The sequence below is a fragment of the Prosopis cineraria genome, unplaced genomic scaffold (genome assembly GCF_029017545.1).
Source record: "Prosopis cineraria cultivar Desert tree isolate PC_DT_omini unplaced genomic scaffold, ASM2901754v1 PC1, whole genome shotgun sequence".
Lineage (NCBI taxonomy): Eukaryota > Viridiplantae > Streptophyta > Magnoliopsida > Fabales > Fabaceae > Prosopis > Prosopis cineraria.
In genome coordinates, this window is record NW_026555332.1 from 49,159,518 (window position 1) to 49,180,461 (window position 20,944).

General features: G+C 36.3%; 3 protein-coding genes across 8 annotated transcripts; all 3 read left to right on the forward strand.

The window, feature by feature from the left end:
* Positions 1 to 1,596: 1,596 nt before the first annotated feature.
* On the forward strand, positions 1,597 to 9,381 carry LOC129314232 (uncharacterized). Of its 6 annotated transcripts, none has more exons than XM_054957616.1 (12): positions 1,900 to 2,222; positions 2,322 to 2,399; positions 2,770 to 3,000; positions 3,121 to 3,245; positions 3,537 to 3,645; positions 3,748 to 3,787; positions 5,374 to 5,463; positions 5,608 to 5,707; positions 5,801 to 5,940; positions 7,638 to 7,740; positions 8,109 to 8,776; positions 8,879 to 9,381. In XM_054957616.1, the coding sequence occupies exons 3-12, from the start codon at positions 2,865 to 2,867 to the stop codon at positions 9,183 to 9,185; spliced, it is 1,818 nt and encodes a 605-aa protein (XP_054813591.1). In that variant the 5' UTR covers positions 1,900 to 2,222; positions 2,322 to 2,399; positions 2,770 to 2,864; the 3' UTR covers positions 9,186 to 9,381. The 6 variants fall into 6 exon arrangements, with proteins under 6 accessions (XP_054813599.1, XP_054813614.1, XP_054813591.1 ...); XM_054957607.1 differs by having other exon boundaries at positions 2,326 to 2,399; XM_054957624.1 differs by lacking the exons at positions 1,900 to 2,222; positions 2,322 to 2,399 and adding an exon at positions 1,597 to 1,746.
* Positions 9,382 to 11,050: 1,669 nt separating this feature from the next.
* LOC129311105 (fra a 1-associated protein-like) lies at positions 11,051 to 14,702 on the forward strand. The gene is made up of 2 exons (XM_054953120.1): positions 11,051 to 11,364; positions 14,175 to 14,702. Exons 1-2 carry the CDS (start codon positions 11,159 to 11,161, stop codon positions 14,530 to 14,532), a joined length of 564 nt encoding a protein of 187 aa, XP_054809095.1. The 5' UTR covers positions 11,051 to 11,158; the 3' UTR covers positions 14,533 to 14,702.
* Positions 14,703 to 16,105: 1,403 nt separating this feature from the next.
* Positions 16,106 to 19,748, forward strand: LOC129311099 (calcium-dependent protein kinase 26-like). The gene is made up of 7 exons (XM_054953108.1): positions 16,106 to 17,589; positions 17,874 to 18,017; positions 18,155 to 18,307; positions 18,521 to 18,636; positions 18,755 to 18,922; positions 19,115 to 19,339; positions 19,458 to 19,748. Exons 1-7 carry the CDS (start codon positions 16,644 to 16,646, stop codon positions 19,584 to 19,586), a joined length of 1,881 nt encoding a protein of 626 aa, XP_054809083.1. The 5' UTR covers positions 16,106 to 16,643; the 3' UTR covers positions 19,587 to 19,748.
* Positions 19,749 to 20,944: the final 1,196 nt, after the last annotated feature.

A 20,944-nucleotide genomic window follows, 5' to 3' on the forward strand; every position in this document is an offset into this window, starting at 1 on the left:
AAGAGTGTAACATAACCTCCAGTTCTCTTAAAAATGATGTTTACTTGCTGTTCAAGTCAGGGTATTACGAGATTGTATATGGTTTTCTTCAATATTGTTATTGCGCGCGGGTGTTTTTGTGAGCCATTTTTTTTTCCTGTATGGATTATACATTAATCATTAATGTTCCCATATAGCACGTTGAAACATGTTTTTATATGTTGAATATAAACATATTTTCCATCTCCCTTGTGCTTTATAAGAGCAACAAAAATTATTCACGTATCTTCTTAATGGTGGTATTATTTCATGTGTATGAATAACTTCTTCAAAAAGTCTTCTTAGAAGTCGCTCTTGAAGACGAAGGTAAACATGCATATCACATATATACATAATCAATTAATTTTGATAATAGCCAAGCAGCAATTTATATCCTGTTGGAATTGGAAATATTATAGAGCATTTCCAGTGAGTTCTCTAGTATTTTTATAGTTACAATTTTAACTTTTAACTAAAGAATTACTCATTTGGTCAAGAAGAAAAAATTTAATCCTGTTTATAAAGCATTTTTTAATTTTTAATATTTTTAATATTTTTATCTTTATTAAATATTTTGAATAAAAAATAAGTAATAAAATTTTAGAATATTTCTTAAAAATAGAAGTAAAAATTTATTAAATTTTAAAATAAAATTTAAATTTTTTTTTAAATTTTAATTAAATATGATAAAAGTAATTTATAAATTACGATAAGAGAAAGTAAATAGCACTTATTAATCCTAATTTTTATGCGAGATATCGGTAAGATAGATCAACCCGCAGTAATGAAACTGGACATGGATATTAAGAGTTCAAAGTTCAGAGTCTTCGAAACTCGGTGCTGGTCAACAAAAGAAAAATACCATTCGACACATGGTGCTCTAATGTTCAAAGCCTCCATCGATGTGAAAAAAATATCCCCCTTTTTCCAAACACCCATGTCATTTTTTTTTTTATCATCAGGGCACCTATGTCAATTTATGCTATAGCAATTTATTCGCTTGAAGCATAAATTTTAAACATTGATATAAATTGAGATATTATTGTTATCACTCCACTTACAGTTCAAGACATGTATCAAGAACAAAAAGAAAAGATTGAAGCTTAACGGCAAGATATTTTTTTTTAAATTGAATTTTCAATTTTTAAAATTTCAAACTTTTTTATCGATGTGGGTAAAACTTAATTTCAATATAATTAAACTAATATATATTATAGGACACAGTTTTATAATCTTATGTGATCATTAATGCAGGACAAATATGTAATAATAATTATTTTTCAATGTTATTCCTCTTTAAAATTTGGATGCACTAAACTATATTTCCCAGATAAATTTTATTGTGATCATTAATTTTAGTGAAAGGTAAAATTAAAAATTCAAATATTTTTTTTAAAAGTGTTATGGCTTTATAATTAGGATTGGGAGTGTTTTTTTTTTAAATAAATAGTTTTATTATCCACGACGAACCTGGAGATCCATCGCGGCAGACTTGCAGAATTACTCATTTACTTACTGATCGGTAACAGCCTTTTAACCTTTTTGGTTGCTAAAGTATCTCCCTTGTACGGTCGGAAATAACCTATATTTGTACTGTATCAAATCCAAGATGAGTGAATCTAGCGGCATCGTTTCGCTTCCGCTGAAGCAGACGGCGAAGTCAGCGAAGCTCGTTGGGGGTTTATCAATGAAGACGATCCACGTGCCATGTCCCTTTCTCACTGATCGGTAATAAATCAGATGGGGTCCTGCTTCTTGATCCTTGTATTTAATTTTCATATTTTCCTTCCTTCGTCGCCCTGGCGTGTTCCCATGTAACTCTGACGCTTCAAGCTTGTTTTCAACTTAGCGCCACCTAATTCCAAAGTACACCGTTACTTTCCTATTTCTCCAGAACGATTATTCTTAACTATTTTAATTAATACCCTGTGTCTTCCCTTGTCTAATTTGGGATCTTTCATGTTGTCTGCAATACGTTTTCCTTCGTGCTTAACAAGAAAAGTTTTAATCCCACATTCCCCTCCCCTCTGGGAACTCTAGCTGTCTCCTCGTGGTGGTGACAGATGACTGATTTTAGATCGGAATTTTTGGTGGGTATTTCGCATCTCTGACTCTGGGTTCTATAATCTGTCCACACCAATTAAGAAGACACCTACCGAAGCATTCATGTTAGTGGGTTCCAATCAATTACATGTCAGCTTCACGTGGGTTCCATGATATCTCAAGCTTTGCTCCTTAATTATCTGCTTCCATGGGAAATTATACGCACTAACCTGGAACCATTTGTCTGGTTTTGGTTTTAGCCAGTCAATTTTATCGGAAAGTTCATCCTGGTTTCCTAACTTCTGCTAGTGATTCTTATTCAAGGCTTAAAGTTTATGGTAATTCTGTTTCTTGTCTCGAGGTGTTCTGTTAATTTTGTTGGTGTCCGCGAGCATGGTTTTGGATTTAAATTTTGCCCAGATCAATGGGGAGGAGCTGTAGTTTAGACTACAGAGCTTCATGGGAAGTGTTAATGTGAACATCGATTAGCTTTCTTGTTTTTCATGGTTCACTCGATGCTTCATTAACCTATATAGCCAAGAACTACTATTACTTGTCAATGAAGCGAATCCTTTAACGGCCAATCAGTAGCTGAAAAATGCTATGCTTGCAATGCCTTGTGCCTTGAGCCCTTAACAATTTCTGGTCACGATTCTTAAATTGTGCTTGCTATTCTTATCATAGGCATGGAATTTCTTATGGCTGTAGGCTTAGTCGGTGATTCAAAAACCAAGTGCTCTGGCCTCAGTTTCATTCATGACTTTTGAGACAAGGCTCTTTCAACTTTTCTTTTTCATGTAAAAATGGAAAAGAAACGAAAGATTGTGGAGTATAGGGAGAGGCTTGACAAGACACTTTCCTCACCTGATCTGACAAACGAGGAGGCACTAAAAGCCCTTGTCGAAAGGCAACTACATTCTTTAGGACAAGAAATAGAAGGTTACTATATTCTCTTATTTCCCTTCAAATCATTCAGGCTGCACGGGTAATAAGGGAAGTGAATTGCAAATATCATATCAGTTTATTAAATTCGTCTTCAATCATATTTGGTTTTTGCAGGGTATGAGCACCAGGAGAAAGCAGTGGAAACCAGGGCTGCTGAAGTGTCCAAGTTTCTTGATATGTTGAGGAGTGTTTCTGCAGATGGTAGTGGCAGGTCTAAAACATTACAAACGGATTGGAAAGTACGTTATCTAGTCTGTGCAGTTCTCTTCAAGTCGCTTTTGCTTGATTAAACCCCTTGCCACTTGCCAAATAACGTTCCGTTTCTCTAGTTCCTGGAGCTTCTTCTTCTGAGGGACCTGACCTCATTGGTTTTGTGGTTTTGGTCCAGAAGTACCCCATTGCTGAGAATTCAATGAATTAATGCTATTTCTATGAAGTTTATTTTATGAATTCTGATTATGCTTTGGATGGTAGATTCATGAATTTGCCAATAAAATCCTTGACACTTATTGCCATTCTTATTCCTTCAGTTGAAACAAGATAATGAAGAGTTTCGTGTTATGTATCGTGAAGGACCAGAGGGAACTCCTTTTCATACATTGCTAGCTGAAGGCTACGTTGATGGGCCTGTAGATGTTTGTGAGTCAAACTGGTGCAACCAACTTTTAGCATCAACCGTTTTGACAGCAGCTACTTTGAATGCAGCGTATTAAATTCAATGAGTTCTATTCCTTATTGCAGGTTTATGTATGTCATGGGAGACGCCCCTGTACAAGAAATGGTGGGTATCATGCTTTGTCATATTTATGTCTTTGATGAATGTTTGTACAAGGGTGGAAGTTATTTCTTTTTATACCTTTTGGAAGATCATCGAGTTATGGAAAGATTCTAGTTTCAAGATATCTTTATTTCATTCTTTTGATTTTTTATATTATGGTGATAAATGGATTCTCTCAATTTTGGAGAGATAGATGTAGAGTGCATAGGATACTATGTCTATTTGGGAAAGTTTAAATATGAGAAGTTATTAAAAATGATGGGGATGTTGCACAAGATAAAAGCTAAGTGGTTTAAATAGGGAAAGGTTAAAGGAGTTATTTATGATTAAAAAGCACCTAATAAACTTAAAGAAAAATTTTATTAAATTGCTATAAGACTATCTATATTATATGATAGTGAATGTTGAACTTTAAAGGGACAACAAGAGCATAAAGTTGGAGTAGTCGAGATGAGAATGTTGAGATGGATGTGTGAGCATATACGAAAAGATAAAATCTAAAATGAGTATATACGAGAAAAGGTGGGCGTGGCATCTATTAAGGGGGAAATAGTAGAAAATTATTTGAGATGGTTTGAACATGTATAGAAGAGGCCGTGGGAAACACCATGAGAAGAGTGAAACAGATAATTTTATGCCCTGTAAAAATGATAGAGGAAGATCAACGAGAATACTTATGGAAATTGTTGAATAAGACCTCTTGATTAACGATATTCCTTAGAGCTTGGTTGATGATACAACATAGTAGTGCCCCGCAATCCATGTAACCGACTCATCTAGTGGGATAAGGCTTCTACTGCTGCTGTTGTAGACGTAGACTGCATAGGGCCCAATCAAGTGGCAGGTTTCATATGAACGCCCATGACTCTCCAAAGTCAATATTGGAGAGAATTTATTTCTGTTATAATGTGATCCCAGAAGTTGTTATAGAATTGAGAGAATTCTAAGGAATGATTGTATATCTGTTTTCACCAAAAAGAAATGACTCTACTGTTGAATATCAATTGCCCTTTACTAATATGAAAATCTTCTTGATTCAACTTGGGTGTATTTTCAAACGAAGAGGTTGAAGTTTTCTACTGTTGCTTCTATGGTTGCCTTTCCTCTCATTCTTGTAAAATTTGATTATTTATATTATGACTTATGATGGGAAATGGATCATTTCAAATCTGAAGAGAGAGAGAGAGAGAGAGAGAGAGAGAGAGAGACATAAAGTGTGGGCCATTCCTTTGGTGGTTCCTCTTTAACCGTGGGGCTTTCTCCTAGTTGATATGATCGAGTTTGGAGAGGAATTTAGCAAATCCATTTCTGTTATGGTGTGATGCTATGTTGCTGTATAGTTTCTAAATGATTTGAATTTGCGCGGTTGCTTTTACCAAAAAAAATAAAGGGAAAGATTCTGTAGTTGGATATCGAGTACTTTTTACCTATATGAATGTCTCATTGATCTTTTTAAGCTGGGTGCATTTTTAACCAAAGAGGTTGAAGTTTTTTAATTTCACTTCTGCAATGTTGTCAACTTTTGTTGGACCAGGGATGAAAGCAGTAACTAAAAAGCCATCATCCTTGTCACATTTTTCATTTCTCAGGTGGCCTCAGTTTACTGTTCCCACTTTCAAAATCCTGGTGAGTGACTGTTTGCAGAGGGCCCGGATTGGGGAACAATTATCTCTAGTAAGGTTGGTTTCCTATCATCACTGATTTTTCTTTCTTTTCTTTTGTTTTCTTTTTGTTTTTTGTTTTTTAAAGAATTCACCTGCCCTCTGTTATACTATAGATCTTTACTTTCTAATGCTTATTTTACTTGAAATTTTGGAAGAAAGGGTGAAGCTTTCATGGCCACTTTCCACAAGGGAGGCTGTCATGCACTATTATCTGTTTGAGTACTTCCAGGATGACTTAATTGTTGTTATTATAAATACGGTAGTTGCCTGGACATTCCTTCTTCATTTTCTTTTTTTAAGTTAATTATAATCAAGATCTAAGCTTCTATAACCACGATGAATTTGGTTTCAGATTCCTGATTCAAAGAGCTTTGATGGGCTCCTTTATGGCTTCAACAATGAAGCAATTCCTGAAGCGACGGATGTGGTTAGAATTGATGTTGTGGGAGGCTTTGCTTTGCAAAAGGTGACATCAGAAAGAAGTTATTTTCGGTGAGTTTTTTGTGTAATTTGGATATGGAAAGGGCAACACAGGCAACAGAGTCACTTGACACAGTAAATTGTCAATTCATAGTAGATCGTACAGGATCTGCTTGATTTAAAAAAGAGTTTGTGTGTGTGTGTGTGTGTCAAGATTCAATATACAAGGTTTTATTTCTTTATCAATAACCCTAGAGAACTGAGTGCTTTTATAGTAACTTGGCAAATGAATATACCTAAAGTTAAAAGACTTTGGATTGTGGCTGAGATATGACGAGTGTCATATTGTTTTCAACAATAAGGGTCCTAAATCATTTTTTTAGTTTGTCTTGATTTTAAAATTTGTTGTTAGTTGTCCATCATTGGTAGTATGGGTTGCTTATATTAAAGTTATATATGTATAGGGGGCAAAAACTAGTATAAGAACGTCTAGTGGTCAGACAAAGGACTTTCCTATAAAGATTGGACTACATTAGGGATCATTTTTGAGTCCTTATCTATTTAACTTGGTATTAAATGTTTTGGTGGAACATATTCAAGAGGAAATTCTCAAATGTATGCTCTTCGCGGATGATATAATTTTTATAGCAGAGACAAGGAAAGAGATTAATTATAAACTTGAGTTATGGAGGAGGACATTGGAGTCGAAAAGTTTTCGTCTGAGTAGGAGTAAGACGGAATATTTATTTTGTAAATTTGGTAAGAGACTAGTCAACAGTAATTTGGAAGTGAAATTGGGAGATCAAATTATACCTCAAGTGGAAAAGTTTAGATGTTTGGGAGCCATCATTCAAAATAATGGCAAAATCAGTGGAAATATTTCACATAAGATTCAAGCTGGGTGGTTTAATTGGAGAAAAGCTAAAGGAGTTATTTGCGACCGTAAGGTGACTAATAAACTTAAAGAAAAATTTTATCGTACTGCTATCAGACCGGCTATGTTATATAGTAGTGAATGATGGGCTCTAACGGGACAGCAAGAGCATAAAGTTGGAATAGCAGAGATGAGAGTATTACGATGGATGTGTGGACATACACATAAAGATAAAATTCGAAATGAGCACGTACGTGAAAAAGTGAGGGTAGCACCTATTGAGGAAAAAATGGTAGAAAATCGTTTGAAATGGTTTGGGCATATACAAAGAAGACCGTGAGAGGCACCAGTGAGAAGAGTGGAACATATAACTTTGAGCCCTGTTAAGAGAGTAGAGGAAGACCTAAGAGAATACTTTTGGAAGTTGTTGAACATGATTTCTTAATTAATAATATTTCTAAAAGCTTGGTAAATGATAGAGCACAATGACATCTTGCAATCCATGTAACCAACCCCACCTAGTGGGATAAAGGCTTGTTGTTGTTGTCCATCATTGGTAGTAATAAAATTTCATCTATTTGTAGATTTTGAGTATGCTGGGTTTGAGGGTCAATTGGGGAATTTCAACTGTTCTCACTCTGATCATTTATTATGGTTTTTTGTTTGATATGGCTACCTGGTTTGACTGGCTTTTCTGATTGACTTCACTGGTTTTCAATGGTAGTGTTTCTTTTGTTACCTTTATATGGTTATAAAACTGGCTTTATCTGTAATGGCGTTAGACTAGGTATTTGGCGTGACTATCTAACTTCACGTGGGGAAAAGTGAAAAGCAGTGGCACAGAAAAGAATTTGAATCAGCAAAGCTGATTCAGAGTCCCTATCAAATTTTGTAGGACGATAGCAAACATGGATATAAAGTTGGATATTGTACCTCCATCACTTATCAACTTCATCTCAAGACAGCTCATTGGCAGTGGTTTCAGACTCTATCAGAAGGTTGGGGATTCTTTTTGTATTTATGTCCTTTATGTGGCATTAAATGAAGATTTACTTACTTATTTATGTTACTTCCTTTCACACAACAATGAGCTGACTCATTCTTTGATCCAGCTATGAAACCTATTTATGAATCCCGTGAGTTCCTTTGTTATATTAAGTTAAATTGTTGGATTCGTCATGCTGATTGGAGCTCACAGCCTTTAAAATATAGGATTTTAAATTCAATGGTTAGTCTGAATGTTGGGTTAGTGATTTGTCATTTTCAGCTTGCTCGTGGATATGAATCATCCTACCATTGCTATTTTGTTTATTGTTTTCCTTTTTAATCATCTTGGCACATTATCCTACCCATGATTTGGCTACAGTCAGTGGCTTCAATGATGGACCATGATGAAGCATTTATTAAAGCCTTGGAGGAGCCATTGTATTCGAGACTTCGTGAAGCGCTATACGTTATTGACGGGTCGAGGAAGGCTGTGGATGCTGGAGAGCTTAAGCAAGGTGTAAACATTCTCCCAGCTGAAGATGTTACTGAGAGCAAGCAAGATGAGACAAAAGATGTGCCTTGGGAGGAGGATAAGGGCAACTATCAGGCAGATGACTCCACATCAGTGAATGAAGTAGCACTAGATAACGGCAATGCCTATGGTGAGATTGTGGAGGCAGATGGGGAAGAAACTGAGCACACTGAAGAGGATGACGGGAAAGTAAAATATTTTCCAATTAAGGAAGATAATATGAGTCAGTTAAAGGGCAAAAGGAATGTACATATCAGAGCAGAGGTAGAGCAGGCTCTCGAAACATTGGAGAAGGCCATTTCAGTTGTTAGAGAGTATGGATTTCATTCCAACCAGCCCTCTCCTAGCTTCAACTTCACCTGTGAAAAGGATGACAAAGTTTATATATATTCCCGAGAACTTGGTCAGTTTTGTTCCAAAAAGGAGGTTAGTACTGTCAAAGTCCTAGACAAAGAGATACTGGAGGAAAATTCTCAAGAGGCACTTCGGAATAATCCTGACATTCACAGTTTAAGGTGATTATTACTGAATTGTGTTCGTGTGGGCCAAATAGCCAGAATGTTATTAATGATAAATAACATTTAATTTACAATCTGATTCTGTTTATTCCATTGCAGGCGTACTGGTACAAATTCTAATTTAAAGGAAGTAAACTACAACAAAGTAGTACCAGCTTCTCCAGAGCCAGAGCAGAATGTTTCATTCCCTATATGTTATTCGGAAAATGGGGCAACAGAGATCCCAACTTTGAACCAAAACACACTGGACAGTGGCAAGCAATCAGACGCTGTTACAATCCAAGATACGTCTTCAGATCAACCAAAGAAGTCGAGTAGGCTAAAAAAGCATCAATACTGTTGTTTTCTGCCTTCATCGAGTGGAAAACTTCGATGGCTAAGAGCAGAAGATAAGAAAATAGGGTAATTACTGGCTTATTGTCAACCTGCTATTCAAGAATCTAGTTGATGCCGGTATTGTAACATCATGGTGGTTATATATGCCACCCAGGTTCTTCCCTTTGTTTTCCTTGAATAATATTTTCCGCTGGAAATAGTATCTATGTAACATTAGGCTATTCTTGTTATCCACAGAGGCAATAGACTATTCTTTTGCTGATCAACTATATCTGTAATGCATACATGGATGCCGCTGATAAGAAGAAATAAAAAAAATGTCTCGCACTCGAGTAAAAAAGCATAAATTTTGATATGCAATATTGCTTTCCCTCCCTCCTTTTCCTGTGATCCTGTCATTAATTTTCTGAAAATAGGTATTAAGAATCTCGTCCTAACTTTTTCCTTGGTTCCTCTGTTAGTAGTTGTAGATTTTTATGCCAGGCGCAGGCTTCTCGTGAATCAGTAAACTTTACTTGAAATGCGTTAGTTGTAGTTTTTAACCCTTCCGTCAAACTGATTGTTATGCTGTACTTAAATGATACACTGAAAAGGAGAGTTGAAGGTTCGAGTAAGTAGCAAATATGAGGGATAGAAGATAGAGTGCCATTCTTAACTATTCGATTCTAATTGAAATGACGAGGGATTTTTAGCAAATCTGGTTCTGCCGTCTTACAAGTCACATACCACATGGAGCATATCTTGTTCAGGACCATTTTTCTCGGCCCGAATTGTCTCGGCGGGTTTACCCAATTGTATCTTTGAAAGAATTTGGACTGAAGATACATTTAAAAGTGCTAAAGTCGTTCACAATTGTTTAAATGGATCGACTTACGTTCGAGAGTCTTGTAGAAGTCCGTATATTCTTCTAAAAGAATTGATTGATACTATTATTGTATTCCCACCACCCATCACCTGTAGGCTAATGAATAAGGCATCTGCCTTCTAATCAGATTTAAAAGCTTTTTTCTTTTTTTTCTATTTTTTTGGTAATATAATCTTTACAAAAATTGGCCAAAATATTTTTTCCGCCGTTAAACTTTTGTAGCAACATTTCTTTACCCACCTTTTTTAAGGGTTATATTTCTTTGGCAAAAAAAAAGGGGGGGGGGGCTACATTTCAGTTGATTGAGAATTCTGGAACGTGCCGAACAAACGAATCGGCTATGGAATTAACCCTGGGTTTGGGTAAAAAGTTTACAGAAAATACGACGAAAAACTTCCAAATCCCCACATTTTTCTGTTTATTTATTTCTCCATCTAAAACAAACAGTAAAGATCGTAGCGCCACGTGGATTGGGCTTCTGTTTGCTTTCTTGGAGGGTAAGTTGGGGGGAGGGCTCTACCTATAGAGTTGAGAATTCGGGCGGGTCGAGTCTATTCGAGTTCGGCTCGAATAAGCCCGGTCCGAATAGGCACAAATTCGAACAGGCCCGTTTTTTTAAAAAGCTCGAATGATTAAGCCCGACCCGAATTTCTTCAGGCTTCGGGCGGCCCGAATACCCGAATTTTATTTTTAAAATTATTTTTAATTAATTTTTTTACTTTAAAATTAATTATTTTATTTTATAAAAAAATATAAAATATATATTTTTAATACTTAAATGATGTTTAGGACTCAAATATATGATATTTTAGTATAAAATAACCTAAAAATTAAAGAATTAATTAATATTTATTATATATTATATATTTTTAAAAATAAAAAAAATTATTCGGGTATTCAGGCCAAGCCCGATTCCGAATCGGGTTTGGCCCGAATTTTTTCGGGCCTATTCGGGCAAAACATCTCTTTTTTAAAGCCCGACTATAAAATTTTTCGAGCTTATTCGGGCTAACCCATCGAACTCGGCCCGAATTACCGTCTCTATCTATCTATCTATGTATATATAAACAGAGAAAACCACCAAGGAAACGTTCTAAACCGAGGGCTTGGAGCCAAACTGTAAGTTGTGGTTAAAATCTGCGGATACTGTATTTTGCGATTGCTTGAAGGATTCGAGAATGGGATGGGTGTGGAGGGACGACGATGACGACCAACAAATATCTTCTCGTGGCATTAGCGAATTTGGGAGATCTGACCATTCCGAGGAACGTTGTTCCACCAGAAAGGTCGTGAAATCCCAGTGCAGAACAGAGGAGGTCGAGCCTGGAAAATTCGTCAGGAAGTGCGAGAAAACAGAAGAGGTCCTCAGGGATTGTATTGGAAAGTAAGTATTCTATTTCTTCCTCCTTAGGGTCTCTATTTCAGTTTTTTTGTTTTTTTAATTTGAGTCTGTTCCGATGAGGAAATTGGGTGAATCGGTGTTTCTTCCCATGTTGCTCTATTTAAAATTTTTCACAGACGATTATAGCAACGTTTACATTGCGATATCGTATTTGTTTTCATTTCTGCGCTTCTTTTTCTTCTAAGACATGAAATAAAGTAAAAGTTGATGAAATTTTATTCATGGTATTGACTCCTCAACAATTCAGAATCTGAACTAGAAGCAGCAATGCTGTATTTTGTCTTGCCTTTGCCCTTGGTTGGGGGTGGGGGCGCAAAAAAAATAAAAAAAAAATAAAAAAAAATAAGAATAATGTGCGGTGGAGCGTCGCATGTTCCTACATGAACTACTAATCATTGTGAAAGAGACGTCAAATGCTGGCTTTTAAGTTACATAATAGATTTGCTATATTACCCGACCTAATTCCCCAAAATGAGAAATATCAGCATGTATACCCATTGAAATTCCACTGCTAGAGTTGTAAGCATGCAATCCGATGGTTTAAGTGGTGCAAATCGCTATCGCGTCTCATATTGGTGGCCAACATATTATTTTCTTGAATATAAATATGAAAATATCTGGTTGATTTGGTACCAAATTGATGCAAACCGCCATGTATTTTGTTCTTAGGTTACGTAGGTGTCGATATTTTTACTGATTTGATCTGTGTTTGAATGGAAATTTAGAATAGCAGAAACTGATTAGTAACTAGGCCGAGTGAAAATGTCTTGACATTTAAATGTAAGATTATAAAACTATGAATTCAAGTGAACAAGAACACCATATGAGAAAGACTTATGTAGAAATGAGGTCTAATGATGCCTCCTCGTAACAAATGGAAGTAGTGAAATGTCGTGTCAAATCTCCTTTCAGGAAATATATGTGAAACTAGCTTTTACTTGCTGTGCTTAGTTATGGGAGGGAAAGCTTCCTGTGCTTAGTTAACATCACATTCATTTTTCTTAGCCAAAAGTTAACATCACATTCTTTTTTCTTGGCCCAAAGTTAACATCACATTCAATATTCATTGATGTCCATAGTCCTCCCACGGAAGTTTCATTGTTACCATTCCATTGCATCCTTTGCTTCTTGTAATTGGCCATGAGATAAAGATGTTTACTGAGTTCCATTTTGAGTTTATCAACAAAACAATTATAAAACCAGCAAACTTGTGATATCTAAGAAAAAATGTAAGTTTCTTTTATCCTTCTTTATGACTTCTTTTTTGGAGGCCATATAATTCTCGGGTTGGGGTTAGTTTTATGTCCAGTTTTTAGATCCATGTTCAATATAATGTGAGACGGTACATTTTGAAGCACAAGAGAAACTGAACACTTCGTTTCTGGAGAAAAGAGAGATTTCAGTAAGTAGAGCATAGACGATTAGTGTTTTAGGTTGTTGGGGATTAAAATGATTGTCTGTCTTTGTTTCATAAAAGAAATTAGCTCTCGTTTTCTTGGTAGTGAAGCAGAAATGAATGGTAAGAAAATGATTAAGCTGTACATTTAAGGAATAAAATGGAAGGAAGTGATTTAGCTGTACAGTAAAGAAATGAATTACAAGAAAGATAGGGGGACTATGGCAGAGCATGTGCCTATGTGGTAGTGAAATGGAAAGCTCTTGAGCAATGATGGGCAAAGCTAAACATCGGTGGTGTGGCTTAGGGAGATCAAGGGATGGCAGTATAAGATGAGAAAAGGCAATGGGTGTGAGAATTTTGTCTTAACAGAGGGATATGTGATGCAGCATTCACAGAAATGTGGGGGCACTGGATGGTAAGATGATGTGCTGAGTGGTGGGACTTAGGAAAATTGAAGTAGAAAGTGATGTTATGAGCATCATTGATGCTATCAGAGACCATAGTAGCAACATATTGATGAATATTGAAGTGTTAAGGAACAGACTGAAGGACGGAGAAGTTTAAATCTTACACGTCTATGGGTAAAGAGATGAATTTGCTCACTAGCTCACCTCACGTAATCTGGGGATGAATCTTCATTTAATCATGTTAAGCTACACCACCCTCAAGGTTGGATATGCTCTTGCGAGGGAACATTGCAGGTGAAAATGTTCTACGCAGATTTTCTTTTGTTAGTAGGTGTGAGTTTATGATTTTACTTGTTTAATCTGGATCTTTGACCCTAACTACATACCCAAAATAATAATAATAATAATAATAATAAAATGTATGATAAACCATTTGCTTGCATGATAATTATTTTTAAAATATTACTCAAGACGTATCTATAAAGAAAAATGACAAAATCAGATGTTTTTAGTGGGTCCTAGATGAGTATTGGTCAAATCGGTCATATTTTGGCATTGTTCGGAGTCAGTTTTCAATGTTGTTAAATTTTAGTTCTCATTGAAGTAGATGCTTGGGCTTATCTAAATTTGAGAGCTTATGTCCGTTATCATGTGGCCTTTAATCTCTTAGCATAACAATAGCTATTAATGGCCTGCATGAGTTTTGCAGGCGATAAATTAGTCCTAAGATGATGTTTGATGGCTGACCAGCCATGCTTTTAGAGCTCATAGCAGCTTTAGCTTAAGTTTGCTTTGATGTTCCCAAGGGTTGGTTCTAGTTTCCTGCATCAGGCTCTGTCCAACATTGGGTAAACAGGAATAACCGTTGAAACATGTGTCTAATTCCTTGCTTCCTTTTGTCTGACCTCTTCTCTCTGGGTATACTGTGACTTGAAAAGTTTTAATTAATCTTGTTCTCACCGTCTACCCCTTACTTCTCTTCTCAGGCCCGTGGAAGTGATACAATCAAATAAGGAGGTCACTGAAGAAGATGTCACTGATGCGATTCAGAGGGGAGGGTCATTCATGTTTGGGTCATCAGGGCTGCAAAGTGACATTGAGGCAATTGAGCGTAACTTCTTTGGAGGTCTCAGTCGCTTTTTTGAAGCAGCTGAAGAAATGAGCAATGGCTTCTTTGACGTGTTTGCAAGGGCTCCACGAATCTTTGATGCGGACTCATCATCCTCCACGAGGAAGGGTATACCTATTGAAGAATTTCCTGTACGGGATGCCTTTCCTAAATCCAAACCCAAAGAGTACGTATCAATAGATGCCAATCTATCTGGATTGGCTAAAGACGTTTGAAGGGAGAAACTCACTGATAGTATATTGTGAAAGCGCAGACTTTACAAAAGAATGCACATTCCAATAACGTGTTTCTTCTGCGTTGATTTTTCACATTTTCAAGTAATATGGGAATTAGGGTTCCGATTTTATGAATGAACAGCTACCGAGTTCCTATCTTTTCCTTTAAATTGCTCATCAAGTACTGCATCATTTTTTAAATTAAAAAAACCGTAAATATTTGGATTGGCCATCACAACTTGCCTCATTTTCCAGACGATTGTGTCTGCGCCTTTCATGGAAATGGAGAAAAGGTTAGGTCAATTTACGTGCTCAAGAAGTCTGAATAAGGTAGTTCATAAATATTAATGTATAGGTGAAGACGTGCAAGATTATAATTATAAAATATAAAAATGGGCTACCGATATACACGTTTGAGTGGTCTTGACTTTCATTAGGAAGTGCTTGTCATGATGGGTGATTCCTCTAATCCCGTTTGCGGCATCGTGTTTCTAGTTCATTTGGTGGGAATTTGCTCCAACAGTAAATAAGTGCATGCAGTCAAGTCTTCCTTCCTCTCTTGTCAGAATTAGGGCGTGTTTGATCTGCAGATTGTTAGAAAATCATTTACTAAGATATCTTTACCAAACTAAAATTTGATAAAAAGTTAATTGTTGTAATATAATTTATATTTGAATATATTTTTAAGAAGTCAATTTGATAATCAGAAAATTAGTTTTTCCCAAACAGGAGCTGAGATTCCTGAATTGCTAATGCAACTTAGTAGGGCACTGCTTACCTTCTTTCTCATAAGATATTGTTTTATCTTATGCCTTGTTTTATATTTAGGATGAAAAGAGAATAACGGCTTTTGTTGCTCCCCATCTTTGTAAATTGTATATGTATGATCATCATAGCGTTGAAAGTTGAGTATATCAAGTAAAAGATATCAAGTTGTTCCTGTGTTATTTGCATTGAATGAGTAGACAATTTGCTGAATAAAAAGGACCAATTTCATTAAAATTACACGTTTACATTAACAAGTATAAACTTCTAGTTGACTGATTAATTAAGAGATTAAAAATGTCATTTTAAATGATCAAATAAACTATATCCTTTTACGAGGTCTAACCGCTGAAAATGGAACAGCTCATTGCTGCCGTAGTATTAGCTCACTAATTATCTGGTTTAATCGGGGAGAAATTTTTATATTGAACACAAGGCCCCAGGCAATTTCACCAACGTTAATTCTATGCTAGGTAGGGAAGGTTCTCATCTTTTTGGTTAATTCTCTGATAAAGTGAAATGTTAATTACCGAAAGATAGAAATGTGCGTCCACAACGTACCAAAAACAGATACAATAGATATGCATATTGAACTTAGCTCCAACGAGAACATAGATAACATAAGCCAGTAAAGCAATGAAAACAGATACAATACAATCTTAAAAGTTAAAACTAAGAAGTAAATAAATATGCATATTGAACAGGTGTAGCCGGCGGCCGGCGGTTTGGCGCATGCCAGTACCGCTGAGCCCTCACATATGACCGACTCAGCAACCTTATAGGAATCAGTTCATTAGAAAGGGAAAAAGAAAATCTGTGCCGTTTACTTAAACTGGGGGATCTACGAGAACCGTACGATTAGCTCGAGGCTTTGGCACGCGTCTTTTGAAACATTCTATGCAACAGTTAAACCGGCCACTCGCTTTCTGTTACTCCTTCTTTCCCTCCTCTTTCCTTTTTTCTTTTCACAATCGAAGATTTCATGCCTTATAATGTGACTTTTCCTCTTCTGACTATCTCTACCTCCCTTTCGCACTGTCTCTTGAACGAGGGTCACTTCTCCCTTATCTGTGAGCTTCTATCATCACAAAGTTTCTCTTTTACGCCGTCAAAATCCCCCCACTTCCGCGAAATCCTCCCATCTCGTCTCATTCCTCTTCTCACATAAACTTCTTTATATGTATTTCCCATTCCATGCTCTTCTTTGCCTACGTCCATGGAAGTTCCTCACCACAGTCGCGGATATTTATTTGCTTCGTTTGCACTTAAAATAGCGTATTGGGTTCTTTAGCATTCTTTCAGCTCTTGTTTGCGAACGCTCAGAACAAAAAAGTGATTCCTGTGAAATGGGAAACAACTGCGTTGGATCAAGAATCTCCAGGGATAAACTATTTCCCACCTTTTCCAGTTCACTCTGGTGGTCACGACCGACTGGGGATATGGTTTCTCCTAGCAGTAAATCATCGTCCAGAAGCGAAGGTCCAAATGTTTCAGAGACTGTTCAAAATAGCCCGCCGGAGATATTGAGAATCGAAAAGGTAGAGATGACACCAATACAGGAGATAAAACCGCCTCAACCTCAAAAACTGGACGAAGAGATTAAATCTTCCAAGCCACCAATGGAGGAATCACGACTGCCCCACTCGGTGACGCTGAGGCGTGCGGAAGAGGATGGACCGATTCCGACGAGTGTACAAAAGGAAGAGATTGTTCAACCAGTGGAACCTGCAAAACCAAAGAAGCCCCATAAGGTGAAGAGGCTCGCATCTGCTGGGCTGCAAGCAGATTCTGTCTTGCAAACAAAAACTGGTCATCTTAAAGAGTTCTATAAATTGGGGCGAAAGCTTGGACATGGGCAGTTTGGAACGAGTTTCCTTTGTGTTGAGAAAGCTACGGGTAAAGAGTATGCCTGCAAGTCCATTGCTAAGCGAAAATTGCTGGCATATGAAGATGTGGAGGATGTGAGGAGGGAGGTTCAGATAATGCATCACTTGTCAGGATGCCCAAATGTGATATCCATAAAAGGGGCTTATGAAGATCCTGTGGCAGTTCATGTTGTGATGGAACTATGTGCAGGGGGTGAGCTGTTTGATAGGATTGTGGAAAGAGGGCATTACACTGAAAGAAAAGCAGCAAAACTTGCCAGGACTATAGTTAGCGTTATAGAAGCTTGTCACTCCCTTGGAGTGATGCATCGTGATCTTAAGCCTGAGAATTTTCTTTTCGTTAGTAAGCATGAAGACTCCCCCCTTAAGGCCATCGATTTTGGATTGTCTACATTTTTCAAACCAGGTTTGATTAGATGCCTTTTTCCCTCTCATTTTGCAGTTAACTTCAATTTAAAACTTCTTACAGTTAGTTGTTCATCATCATTTTCTCCAGTAAAAAGCAAAGATGGATATCTTTTATAATTCTAGACGCCTGACTAATTTTACCCTACTCTTTTCCATAACATTTTCTTGTTGTTCTTAAGCCTCTTTTTCAGAAAAATGGGTAGTTGATAATTAATTTGTATCTTATGTTAGTGAAGATACGTTAGTGTTTATTTTCTTATATAGATAATTCCAATGATGCAGGAGAAACTTTCACAGACGTAGTAGGAAGTCCTTATTATGTTGCACCAGAAGTTCTGCGCAAGTGTTATGGTCCAGAAGCAGACGTGTGGAGTGCTGGTGTGATGATTTATATTCTGCTATGTGGGGTGCCTCCATTTTGGGCTGGTAATTATTTTCTTAAAATGTTTACCTCATGATGATGATCCAAATAGTCTTGCTTGATATGTACTGATCTAGTTTGTCACATTATGTTTTTCTCCTCGGCTCTAAAATTTATGTACATTTTCTATCGAGTGGCTCAGAAACAGAGGAGGATATATTCGATGAAGTTTTGCGTGGGAAGCTTGATTTCTCATCAGATCCTTGGCCTAAAATCTCAGAAAGTGCTAAAGACTTAGTGAGGAAGATGCTTAATAGAGATCCAAGAAAACGGATAACTGCTCATGAAGTTCTTTGTGAGTTTTTCTTCTCTAGCTTTTTCAGATGACTCAAAATAAGAATTGTTATGGGCTATTTCAGCTCACTATTACTGTGATAAATTTTTGCAAGATGGCACAGAATATTCTCTTTAGCAGTGTGTTTCTTGTTAAATCTCTTGCTGTTTAAACTAAAAACCAGAAGAAAGGAAGTCAAACTGATGTTAATGATGAAGCTATTTATTGTTGCAGGTCATCCTTGGATACGAATTAATGGAGAAGCTCTAGACAAACCTCTTGATCCGGCAGTCTTGAGTCGCCTGAAGCAGTTTTCTGCCATGAATAAGCTCAAGAAAATGGCTATAAGAGTATGTTATTTTCATGTCTTCCATCGATGATAACTAATATTATTGTTAAAAAAAAAAAATCTGTCAACTTCTTAATTAAGTGACAAGTCTAAAGCCATATTTTGAATTATCTTTGCAGGTGATTGCAGAGAAGCTCTCTGAAGAAGAAATTGCTGGATTGAAAGAAATTTTTAAGACGATAGACACGGACAACAGTGGTCAAATTACATTGGAAGAACTAAAGAATGGACTGAAAAAGTTCGGTGCTGATCTGAATGAATCAGAATTACAAAATGTAATGCAAGCTGTAAGTATTAGTCCACAGTGATCTTCTCTTCACTTGAGAAGATAATTTTTATTCTTCCGCTTCTGTTTGAGTATCTGATTTCACCACGAAGATGAATGCTGCTTCACATTCATATTTCCAATATGATAATAAACGAGATGGGCATTTAACGATGTTCTAACTCCATCCATGAAACCTGTGTTGGGAATACAGGCAGATGTAAATAACAGTGGAGCAATTGACTACAAAGAATTCATAGCTGCCACATTGCATTTAAATAAAATTGAGAAGGAAGACCACTTAGTTGCAGCTTTCTCATACTTCGATAAAGATGGAAGCGGCTACATCACACCAGATGAACTTCAACTAGCTTGCCAAGAATTTGGCATAGAAGATTTCCACTTAGAAGAAATTATCAGGGAGGCAGATCAAGATAACGTGAGTATATATTTTGCACTAGGTGAATCAAAATTATAAATGTGAGGTGACTTTCACAGATGAGATTTGATGTCAGAGCAATAAAATGAAACTCATGAGTGATGTATTTGTGTTGCAGGACGGGCAAATAGATTACAAGGAATTTGTTGCAATGATGCAGAGAGGCAACACAGAGATGGGGAAAAAGGGTCAAAGAGGTAGCAATAGATTCGAGATTGGATATAGGGAGGTGCTATCAGTCTATTAACCAAACTGGGGGGATAATTTTTTTGTTTGTTGATAGAATACCATCTTATCCGATGTTCATAGCAGGGTGGATTATTTTGTATACTTGTGGATAGGTTGCTTCATGGGCATTGTGATCCAAATATTATATTGTTCCTTATGAAGGAAAATATTTTCACCGCAACCTTTCATCTTTTGACAGTCTCATTCTATAGCTCTCACAATTATGAATCTCTCCACGCGCTGCTATTCTCTGTCATCATGCGGGATGAGAGAGGGGAGAGTGATTTGTTGGGTGATCAAGGAAGGAATACTACAGTTGGTGCCCAGCTTTATTAGTAAATTCTTTATCACGAAAACATCTGCAACGCTTTTTTTTTTTTTTAAATTATCGAATAACAGACAAGTCTGGCATAGTTTGACTTCTTCTGGCCGCATTTTCCAGAAATAATTAACCACACTTTGTGTGGCCAAAGTAACCATGTATTAAAGCAAGATAATTAATGATAACTACATTTTCAAGAAAAGACAGCCTTGGGCAAAAGAAGTAACCATGTATTACAGCAAGATAACTAATGACAACTACATTTTCAAGAAAAGACAGCCTTGACAAAAGAAAGTCTCCGAAAAGTACATTCTAACTTAAATTTTGGGGGGGGGGGGGGGGATTCAATTCGATTATAATATTAACGTCAAACTTTAAATTTAAAATTTTATATCTCTGTGAAAATAGTATCATAAACAAAAAGTGAAATTATTATTGAATTTAGCATCCTGTAAATATGACTAATTACATACTGAACTTGTGAAATAGTATTAACTTTCAAGTATTTCAATTTATATTTTCAACTGCAGAAATCTCTTCGAATGTAAGATCAACGGGCTCTCATTAATCTCATATTTAATTGAATATTTATTAAATACCGTAGCACATAAACGACCGCACACTTTTTTTTTTATATAATATATGATAGAAAACTCTCTGCGTCACAATTTTTTAAATAGTTTATTATATTTATTTATAAGTTATGAACAACATTGTTTGCGAGACAATTAATATTGACCTTTAGTTAAAAGTAACAAGCCGAAAGTCCAGTTCACGTTCCTAACTTGGCTCTTCTTACCCGCCATGCAAGGCATTAGCTGTGATGTCTTATTCAAGAATATGTACTCCTCAACAACTTCCCTCACTCTCACCATAAATATATATTGCTTTCAGTAATTACGTTCTCAACTCACAAGTCAATTTATATAAATATATATATATATATATATAACTATTTTTGCTTCCTTTTCTGTTCAGAAGTCAGTTTCACAATTAATCAACAAATCATTCTCAAACAATAGCGCCTAATAATAATAGGCCACAATAATATGGAA

Excerpts from the sequence above, each read along its gene's own strand:
- LOC129314232 (XM_054957624.1), top strand. The coding sequence starts at position 2,865 with ATGGAAAAGAAACGAAAGATTGTGGAGTATAGGGAGAGGCTTGACAAG. Across the intron at positions 5,708-5,800 it reads TTGTTGTTATTATAAATACG|ATTCCTGATTCAAAGAGCTT; the intron begins GTAGTTGCCTGG and ends ATTTGGTTTCAG. Across the intron at positions 7,741-8,108 it reads GTTTCAGACTCTATCAGAAG|TCAGTGGCTTCAATGATGGA; the intron begins GTTGGGGATTCT and ends ATTTGGCTACAG.
- LOC129311105 (XM_054953120.1), top strand. The coding sequence starts at position 11,159 with ATGGGATGGGTGTGGAGGGACGACGATGACGACCAACAAATATCTTCT. Across the intron at positions 11,365-14,174 it reads CTCAGGGATTGTATTGGAAA|GCCCGTGGAAGTGATACAAT; the intron begins GTAAGTATTCTA and ends TTCTCTTCTCAG.
- LOC129311099 (XM_054953108.1), top strand. The coding sequence starts at position 16,644 with ATGGGAAACAACTGCGTTGGATCAAGAATCTCCAGGGATAAACTATTT. Across the intron at positions 18,018-18,154 it reads GGTGCCTCCATTTTGGGCTG|AAACAGAGGAGGATATATTC; the intron begins GTAATTATTTTC and ends CGAGTGGCTCAG. Across the intron at positions 19,340-19,457 it reads GGGAGGCAGATCAAGATAAC|GACGGGCAAATAGATTACAA; the intron begins GTGAGTATATAT and ends TTTGTGTTGCAG.